The 10,274-nt window shown below is 43.5% G+C and overlaps 1 protein-coding gene across 1 annotated transcript; it reads right to left on the bottom strand.

Moving 5' to 3' along the window:
- Window positions 1-689: 689 nt before the first annotated feature.
- On the bottom strand, window positions 690-9,900 carry LOC113165136 (extracellular calcium-sensing receptor-like). Its single transcript, XM_026364525.1, has 10 exons — window positions 9,752-9,900; window positions 9,018-9,312; window positions 8,628-8,917; window positions 8,064-8,359; window positions 7,057-7,262; window positions 6,719-6,940; window positions 6,498-6,621; window positions 5,527-6,415; window positions 945-1,101; window positions 690-713 (listed from the first exon to the last, which is right to left on the bottom strand). The coding sequence occupies exons 1-10, from the start codon at window positions 9,808-9,810 to the stop codon at window positions 690-692; spliced, it is 2,562 nt and encodes an 853-aa protein (XP_026220310.1). The 5' UTR covers window positions 9,811-9,900.
- Between the last annotated feature and the right edge of the window lie 374 nt (window positions 9,901-10,274).

Consider the following 10,274-nt stretch of genomic DNA (forward strand, 5'->3'; position numbering starts at 1 on the left):
TACCGCAGCCATGGATCCCCGTGGTCCCTTAAGTGGCCAAACAATACTTCCCCCTGCCCTTGTTTTGAGCATTATGGATTTTTTGCTGAAGCACTGCGGGAGGAATACTTGGACCTGCGTAGTGCAGCTGATTACCTGTTTAATTGCCTGGACTTAGCAGGAAGCCCAGAGCATATCATGTCGATCACAAAAGTAGCCATAAAAACCCTGACAGAAAAGGACTTTCTCATGTCATACATAGAATTCAGAAAACTCAAGGACCTTATCCTGTCTCACCTCAAAGCCTTCAAATCCCGGACCCCCACAACCCAAACACCCATCCACCACTACAGGCCCGACCCAGACTCCCTGGCCTCCCCTGCTGTTAGCCGGCCTGTTACTCCATTAGCCGCACCTCCTCCCAGTCACGACCTCCCCACTCAGCCAGCTCCATTCAACATACACACCTCACCTTCTCCCCTGACGCCCGTTGCCCTGAGTCCGGGACATCTATGCCCAGCTGAAGGCTCAGTCAGCCCCAGAACCCGACCTCCGGGTATCCAGCGAACCCGAGCACTCTCCATACTGGGGAACCCGCCTTGCTCTGTGGGTTAGCGCTCCCGAGAACGGTCCTGCGAAACGCCGCTGCTCACGTCGGAGACCCAGAGCTTCACCGGCCCCCGGCTCTGCATCGTCCTCCGCTCCGGTCATCACGGCTTCACCAGCTTCAGTTCCTGTCACGGCAGCCACACCAGCTTCAGTTCCTGCCTCCGCAGCTGCACCAGCTTCAGTTCCTGCCACCTCAGCTGCACCAGCTTCAGTTCCTGCCACCTCAGCTGCACCAGCTTCAGTTCCTGCCACCTCAGCTGCACCAGCTTCAGTTACAGTTCCTGTCACCGCAGCTGCTCCAGCAACAGTCACAGTTCCGGCCTCCACCACAACAGCTCCTGTTCTGTCTCCCCAGCCTGTTCTGTCTCCGGGCGGGTCTGCGCAGAGGTCGTCGACGCCGTGTCCTCAGTTTCCGGGCGGGTCGCCGCTGAGGTCGTCGTCGCCGTCTCCTCAGTCTCCGGGCGGGTCGACGCTGAGGTCGTCGACGCCGTGTCCTCAGTTTCCGGGCGGGTCGCCGCTGAGGTCGTCGTCGCCGTCTCCTCAGTCAGAAGGAGGAAGAAGAAAGGAGGGGGACAGGAAGAATGGAACAGGACTCCGAATCCGAAGATGACGATTGCAAAACCATGGTCCATGGGAGATCTCCAAGAAGTAGTGGAGAAAATGCCATCACCCACACGGGGGGTTGCACTCTGGTTACAACAACTAGATAATTTGACCGCTGGACATAGGCTAGCATTAGCGGACTGGAGAGGGGTTATTAGCAGACAAGTCCCCGGGTTTGATGTCAGAGACATGGAGCTGGAAGTAGACACCCTAGCCAGACCAGACAACACTCCTACTCCTTTAACTCAGGTTATTGCGGATCTGGGCCAGGCAATGAGACTTAAATTTCCATTGCCACACTGCAGCCTTACCCAAGTTAGCACCTAAGACGCCCAGAGAATTTTTGACCAGGGCAAAAGGTGACTGGATAGGAGCCACTGGACACCATCTAAATAACACTGATATGCAGCAGACCTTATTTAGGCAAGCCCTCTTAGAAGGGGCACCAACACCTGTGAAAGAAGCGATGTTAGCCAACCCTGATTTGCCTGGCAGTGATCCAAACCAGTGGGAGGCACACTTTGTACATCACCTACAGAGGGCATTGAAAGAACCAACCAAAGACGATAAGGAGATGAAGGAACTGCAAACTCAGTTATTGAAATAACAACTAGGGAAAGCCAAACAGGAAGCAACTGAGGCTAAGAAAGGGAAAGCATCTAAACAAATGGCTCAGCAAGCTCAGCCTGCTCCACCTCCACCTCCCACAAACAACCAGCCGACCTGTTTCCCATTCCCCCATGGGAACCTCACCATGGTGGGAACAACGTAATGTGGAGGCCTTACAGAGGAGGACACGGGGGAGGCCGGGGTTTCAGGGTCCCAGGTGGAAGAGGAGAGGGGACGGGAACAGCCTGTTTCCTGTGTGGACAACATGGACACTGGGCGAGAGAGTGCCCACATTACCCGGATGTGCCACTCAGAGGGAGGAGGAGACCCATGTTCGGCCACAGTGGGGGCAACTGAGAGGTGGATCAGTACAAGGATGATGGCATCAAGCTCCAAATCCAGGAGCAGCCCCCCAAAGCCAATTCCCAGTCCAAAACTGGGGAGAAGATCAGGAATGACGAGCCCCACAGAGAACGCCCGACAGCATAGGAAGAGCAGACCTAATGCTGTCAATGACAGTGGACAATAAGCTGCTACCCTTCTTAGAGGACACTGGGGCCACCTAGTCCACGGTGTCACGTGACCTGAAACCTGCTCTAGCTAATCAAACGGTGGCTGTAGTGGGGTTCTTTGGGGTACCTGAAAAACTGCCAAGAACCAAACCATTGGTTGTTCAAGTTGCAAATCAAACCCATCACCATTCCTTTATTTCTTCCCCCAATGTTCCTGTTAATCTCAGGGGACGGGATCTCCTATTTAAAATGGGGGCATCGATTATGTGCTCCCCAGATGGCCTGGTGATGACCTGTCCGGATGGGACAAGAATCAACTGCTCAGCAACCTGCTCTTATCAGGTTTGATGTATCCGCACAGGAACCAATCTGGCAAAATCAATATCCCCAAAAACTGGCTGTAGCAGAGGGCATAGCTCATACCATACAAGGACTACTGCACTCAGGACTCTTGGAGACTTCGGAGTCAGCATGGAATACTCCAATTCTGCCTGTTAAAAAGCATGGTACAGATAAATATTGCATGGCTCATGATCTGCGTCGTATGAATGAAGCCACCACCACTAAAACCTTGCCGGTGCCCAACCCATTTACTGCTCCTTCCAATTTACACCGGAGCAGACATGGTTCACATGTATAGATTTGGCCAACACTATTTTCTGCCTTCCTCTAGCTGAAGAGTGCAGGAATATTTTTATATTCACATACCAGGGGCAGCAATTACGCTACACCAGACTACCACAGGGTTTTGTTTTGTCACCTGGCCTCTTTAACCAAACCCAGAGAGACATGTTACAGGACTGCTAACTACCACCAGGGTCTATTTTGATCCAATATGTAGATAACATTCTGATAGCTTCCCCAAGACCTGAGGACTACTTAACAGCCACGGAGGAATGATTGCAGAAGGGAACAGACCAGCAGACGCATCTGCCAAAAGGGCAGCAGGATACCAAACACAGTGGATCATGGCGGTAAGTCAGTTCAGTCCAGAAGAACTGCTGCCTCCTATAACACTGGACATGATCAAGGAACAACAGGAGAAAACGTCTCCCCAGGAGTTAACAGTATGGAAACAAAGGAGACACCCAGCAGAACGGACTGTGGCGAGGACCAGATGGCAGGTTGGTATTACCCCCAGGACTTAAAAAAAGGAGTTCTAGAAGAAGCATATGGACTTGGACACATGGGCCCAAGGCAAATGGACAGAGCACTGTCTCACTGGTGGCATCCCTTTATGTCAGATATGACAAACAATTTGGTAAAGACATGTTCAATCTGCACCAATTACAATCCCAGACCAACGGTGAAACCACACCTAGGACATTTCCCCATTCAGGTAAGGCCAGGTCAAGAAATTACCATCGATTATACTGATCAACCATTACATACCCCGACATCGGTTTCCAGAAAAATCAGATCAGACAATGGGAGCCATTTCAAAAACGATGACTTACAAGAAGTAGAGAGAGTGTTAGGCCTCAAACATGCATCTGGGTCAGTCTACCACCCTCAGTCTCAAGGGAAAATAGAGAGAATGAATCAAACGTTAAAAACCAAATTGGCAAAAATCTGTGCACAGACCAAAATGATGTGGGTAGCCACTCTTCCATTAGCACTGATGGCCATCAGGAGCTCTGTGAATTAGGTGACAGGATTTACCCCATATGAGTTACTCACTGGTAGACAATAGCCAGGACCTAGTGCATCATTAACCATGGGACAGGCGGAACCGAAGTATCGGTATAGGCCATATTTTAATGAACTTAAAGCTTTGGTGTCAGCTTTTGCCTTACAGATCAAGGACAGAAGAGAGGCAGCAGTGAGGAGGTGTGATCTCTGGAAGATATCAAAAGGGGGAATTGTGGGACTATGCAATATATATTTTTGTATGAAAGCTTGTGTAGCTGTGCATGTGACTATTGAGACGACTAGTGACCTTAAGTCTTAGACTACATAGCGAGCTGTGTGAGTGAAATGCTTTAGAATTGTGACGGAGAGGTGTGGAAGGTATATGTCATACTCTCTATATCTGCATTGGATTACTCATGTATAAGTGAACAAAAATAAAGAAAGTATTTAGCAAAATTGAGCAACGTCACGATCTCTTCTGATAAACCAACTAGGGAGGGATCGGATCCCAACAAACTCCATATTGTTTAGAAATTGTTGTAAACTGGGTTCTATAACCACCTGCAAACGTTGTTTTTTGTAGACGTCTGCACCCCTCCACATGGATGACATCAAGCTGTATGCCAAGAGCGAACAAGACATCGACTCGCCACCAGTATATGCAGCCAAGACATCAGAATATCATTCAGACTGGATAAGTGTGGTAAGATGGTAGCAAGGGGAGAGGAAAGGTAGTCAGAACTGAGGGGATAGAACTACCAGAAGGTAAGATAGCAGATGTTGAGGATGGGTACAAATACCTTCGAATCCCACAGGCAAATGGTAACCGCGAAGAGGCCGCAAGGAAAACGACAACCACTAATTACCTCCAAAGGGGAAGGCAAATCCTGAGAAGTCAGCTGAATGGGAAGAACAAAATCCGGGTGATCAACACCTACACCCGCCCGATCATCAGGTACCCCGCTGGCATTATAAGCTGCTCAAAAAAGGAGATGGAAGTCACTGACATCAAGACAAGGAAGCTGCTTACAATGCACAGAGGATTTCACCCTAAATCCAGCACCCTGAGACTCTACGCTAAGCTGAAGGAAGGAGGCCAAGGATTAGTGAGCTTCAAAGCCACCATGAACACATCAGGAAGATGGCCCCAATTGATGACGTGCTCAGTCCTGAAGCAGCAAAAACCAGCGGAGCAAGGGAAGGAAGAGGAGGAACCCTCATGGAAGGACAAACTCCTGCACAGTATGTACCACCGGCAGATAGAAGAAGTGGCTGATATCGACAAATCCTACCAGTGGCTAGACAAAGCTGGACTGAAAGACAGCACAGAGGGGCTTATATATATATATCTATATATATATTGTTTTATGCCATTCTTGAGCAATATGAAACACTTAGGAAGAAATATACACACTATTAGTGCAAAATTTGATGCCACAATACGAGATTTTGTTTCATTCACATTTTTAAATTATATACAATCACTGTTAACTGTATTAAATAAACACAACACAAACTCTGTCTTCCATGTTGCCTCAATAAGTTTATTTTATTTTCAAATTCAAGCTAGCACTGGTTCTTGTTCATTAAGTGTTTCTTTGTGTTCTTCTCTGGTTTAAACAATATGATAAAACACTTTGGAGCAAATATACACAGTATTAGTCCAAAACTAGAGGCTAGAATAGCAAATATCTCCACAGCCACAGTAAATTTCCCAGGAGAGCTGACATAAGCTGGAATAAAAGTGATCCAGACTGCACAGAAGATCAACATGCTGAAGGTGATCAGTTTAGCTTCATTAAAATTATCAGGTAGTTTCCGAGCTAGGACAGCTAACACAAAGCAGAAGACAGCTAACAGGCCTATGTACCCAAGAACAGCCCAGAATGCAACAGATGAACCTAAAGCACACTCCAGGATGATTTTCTCTTTGTATGTAGTTAGGTTTTTCATTGGAAAAGGAGGACTAAGAACCAACCAAACAGTACATATTAAAACCTGAACAAATGTAAAAGACACTACAGTCATTCTCTGCTGTGGAGGACCAAACCATTTCATGACATTACTGCCTGGAAGTGTAGCTTTGAAGGCCATTAACACAACTATAGTTTTCCCAAGAACACAAGAGATACAGAGGACAAAGGTGATCCCAAATGCTGTGTGACGCAGCATACAGGACCACTCAGAGGGTGCTCCAATGAACGTTAATGAACATAAGAAACACAGAGTCAAAGAGAAGAGCAACAGGAAGCTCAGCTCAGAGTTGTTGGCCCTGACAATCGGGGATGTTCTGTGCCGGAAGAATACAGTCGCTGTTATAACAGCCAGACAGGCACCACCGATGGAGAATGTAGCCAGGATGATTCCTAGGACCTCACTGAAGGAGAGAAACTCTACAGGCTTTGGGAAACAAGTGTCTCTCTCTGTGTTAGGCCAGAACTCTTTTGGGCAAGGGAAACAGTCAGTGGAATCTGAAAGAATTAATAAATAAAAAAAACATTTAGCAGTTTCAATTGATATTTGTTGTTTTAGGCATCCATTAAAAAATTTTACCTGTAGTTTTGCTGATCTCTCCCTCAGGACATGGTATACAGTCATAACAGCAGATGGGTTTTCCTTTCTGCAGCACTTTATGAGTTCCTGGACGACAGCTGTCAGAGCACACTGATACAGGAACCTGAAAACATACAGTATATACAGACAAAGTCAGACAGATTTGCTATTTTTGCCAAAAAGCTAAAAATATTAGAGTGATTTATTGCATAGTTTCTCACTTGTGTCCTGCCCTCCACCCAGGTTAAGTTCTTGTAGATATGGAACTCTTGGCCCACTGGCAGTGATGCATCATAGTACCCTACTGTCACCATCTCAATGCTGCCACTGCTACTTTTCTGCCAGTTAACCAGCTCATACATGGCCACAGGATCCCCGTTATCATCAAATGACACATGATAACCATTTTGGGAAAAATTTACTTTCTTCAGCTGAGTGAGTATCTGTGGAAATAAAGTAGAATAAAGCAACAAGAAAGAAAAGAGGAACAAATAATGTATCAAAAATGTTATCATAGTTTAATAAGGCACCGAAGTGCTTATTTATTTGTTCAACTGACCTGTTTGGAGTCTATTCTGCTGAGTTTGTCACACTGAGTTGTAGAATTTGTCTCCTGACACACAGCATTGTGAATGGCATGAGCTATTGCATAAACAGCTTTGTACACCATGTTAGTGATGCCAAGCTGAGATGTGTCAGTGTACGGGCTCTGAAGCTTTTTTATGTCTTCACTTCCATCACACATTTTCTTTTTTGTGGTAGCATCTAACAAATACAGAGGCAGAAACTTTAAACATTGTAATAGTTTACTATTATTATTATTATTTACTTTGATTTATTATTTTTTCCTTTTTGTATTTGATTTTAGCCAACAAATGTTTATTGTATAAACTTTAAAGTAATGTAAGTATATTTTAGAAATAAACTACAAAACTTAATGACTATTCTGTAGTCTTAAGGTATTTCTGAAATAGGATTTTTGTATAACTTTTTTCTTTTCAATTTTGCAGGTTTATTTCTTATTGACACATAACAAAGCTTACATGTATGTCACATACCAAGTGAGTTTTCTGACAATCAGTAGTTAATGTTGTATTACAATTCTAAATATGTAATGTGTTAATGTCAGTTGTACTAACTCACGTTACCAAAAGTCAAGTTATTAACAAGCATAAAACATCTACAGCATGTCTTTCACTTGAATAACCTACTACTGCGTACACATCTTAACCAATACTTAATAGTGTCAATTTTAAACTGTTTAGGTGGTTTGTAGAATGCACCAATTTGAATTCAGGACTTGACTTAACTTGTGACTTTGAAAAACCACCAAATACAAATTCAAACTCCTTCTTTTTAAAGACATTACTATATAAAACTAACATTAACTACAAAGAAAGTTTGTAGTTAATGCTAGTTTTTTCACCTTGTGTCTGTATTTACTATCTATATGCAAATTAAAATTTGGTTTTGAAACTTTTTTTTTTTTACTTTTAACACATTGAGACATCAAAATAATACATCTACAAGTGCTGTGTACGATGTACCTACTTATGATGTACTCACTTTTTTCCAGGCTGCAGTTGAATGCATCCTCCCAGAACTCAGTAAGTACTGGGGAAGCTGCCACTTTAGTGGGAGAGAGATCCAGCAGGAAGTCTCTCAGACCTGGGATGACAGATCGTGGAATACCAAATCCAATGGCTCCAGCACAGAAAGTGAACTTCAGCATGTCTGGGTGAGTCACCCAGGCCTCACTGCCTATCCACTGACGAGGTGGAGAAGGTTCACGAGACAACTCCTCCATCAGTATCTTCATGTCTCCAAAGGATACGAATGCTACAACAACCATAGCTGTTGACCTGGAGAAATATTATGCTGTATTATTTTATACCAGTAAAAACACAAATGTGTTTTATATTTGTAAGATAATAACAATAACAAACTAATGTATATTTATGTTTATTGCATAAATATGATTAAACAAACATTGAACAATGAACAATGCCAATCTGGCACTAAGAGAAGAAAATCCTTTAATAATCTTCTCTATGACCAACTCCCTTTAAAACTGGTTTTATGACAAAAAGTTAGCTTCAGCACATAAAACACATTAAGCAATGTAGAAACCTGTTGATAACATCAGCCACTTTCTGGATTCTGCTACGTGGGTGGGTACGATAGAAAGATTCAGAGTATTCAACACAGATTCCCTCTTTCTGTGCTGCATTCAGGAAAGAAGCCATGCCATAATTTCCATAATCTGAATCTGAGCGGACAGCACCTATCCACGTCCAACCAAATTGTTTCACCAGCTTGGCCAGAGCTTCAGCCTGAAACTGGTCACTGGGAATTGTTCTGAAGAAACTGGGATACTGCTGCTTATTGGACAAACATGCACAAGTAGCAAAGTGGCTCACCTAAAGGAAATCAACATCAAATAATTCTTTAATGTCACAGTCAACAAATCTGCATGTGTATATTTTAAACACAATTTTCAAAAAGACGTAAGATATTTACTAGAGGAATTTTAAAGGGTCCGATGATACGTGACATGGCAATGGATTGCCCAGATCCAGACTCACCAACAACTGCCATCACCATACCAGACTGTGAACAGTTGTCACCAGTGTGAAACACTTGATCCAGGCCATTTGTAAACTGGAATGCCACTTTCAGTGCCATAGGAACTAAGGCACATGAGTCATGGATCTGATAACCGAGTCGGATGCCAGGAATTAGCTTTGTACTGTTGTTAATCTCCTCAATGGCAAAGATCATTGCACGTGAGAAGTGAACATTGCGGGAGTCGATTCTATGCACAAACAGTCATATTTAATATCTAAGTATTCAATATTTAAAAAATGTAATAAATATGAAATGGACAATTCACAATATTAGTAAAAAATATACAGTGAAGGAGAACTACAATTTATTACTATGGATGATAAGCTGCGCTGCGTCATTAGGCCACACAATTTCAGTCATTAAGAAAAGCGCTTCTGTTTTATATAACCATAACCTCATTTTGTCAACTTAATAACTCTACCTAATTAACTAAATAAATAATATTTTCATCATGAAGTAATTATTTTGACATTGAATTGAAAAAACACAAAAATGTTTTTTTTTTAAGTTTTAACTGTCAAACAAATTCATTGGAACATACACAGAATAAACAGATAAAATAAAAATCTGACAAACATTTCTTTCCCCACGTGTCCTTTTATCACCAATGTTTCCTTCTTACTAACCTCCCTGTGCACATCAGTGGCTCAGGCATGGTGGTGTAGTTATGCTGCACTGTTTGCATGTTGCTATGTATGGCAAAAGCACCCCCAATGACATAGTCACCATTAATTGAAAATGCAGGTAGACGAGGGATACCCTGCAGTTTACATATGACAGATGAATCCTCAGCTCCAGCCCTAGCCTGTGTGCAGGAAGCCCTTTCATTCAGATTATCCCCACAATAATTCACAGAAACTCCTGACTTCATCCCTAGCAAACCCAGAGCTATTCTCAGACCAAATAAAAGAGCTGAGACCTCCATCCCTCAGGTCTACACATGCATGTCTAACAGTGTTGGTTTATATAGCTTATCATTGAGAAGCCTCCCCTTAATGCAAGTCTTCTTTTTACACAATAGGTGGAGGAAGCACTTACCCAATGGAAAGGGACACATGCAATAAAGTAAATAAAGGAAACTTTATGTTCATGTTCACTCTTTTTTTACTCATTTACTTGCACTTGAGTTATTTTTCTATCTAATAAATT

The sequence above is a fragment of the Anabas testudineus genome, chromosome 13 (genome assembly GCF_900324465.2).
Source record: "Anabas testudineus chromosome 13, fAnaTes1.2, whole genome shotgun sequence".
In the NCBI taxonomy this organism is placed as follows: Eukaryota; Metazoa; Chordata; class Actinopteri; order Anabantiformes; family Anabantidae; genus Anabas; species Anabas testudineus.

Excerpts from the sequence above, each read along its gene's own strand:
- LOC113165136 (XM_026364525.1), bottom strand. The coding sequence starts at position 9,810 with ATGCAAACAGTGCAGCATAACTACACCACCATGCCTGAGCCACTGATG. Across the intron at positions 9,313-9,751 it reads CCACTGATGTGCACAGGGAG|AATCGACTCCCGCAATGTTC; the intron begins GTTAGTAAGAAG and ends GTTTGTGCATAG. Across the intron at positions 7,263-8,063 it reads CAACTGCAGCCTGGAAAAAA|ATGCTACCACAAAAAAGAAA; the intron begins GTGAGTACATCA and ends TGTATTTGTTAG.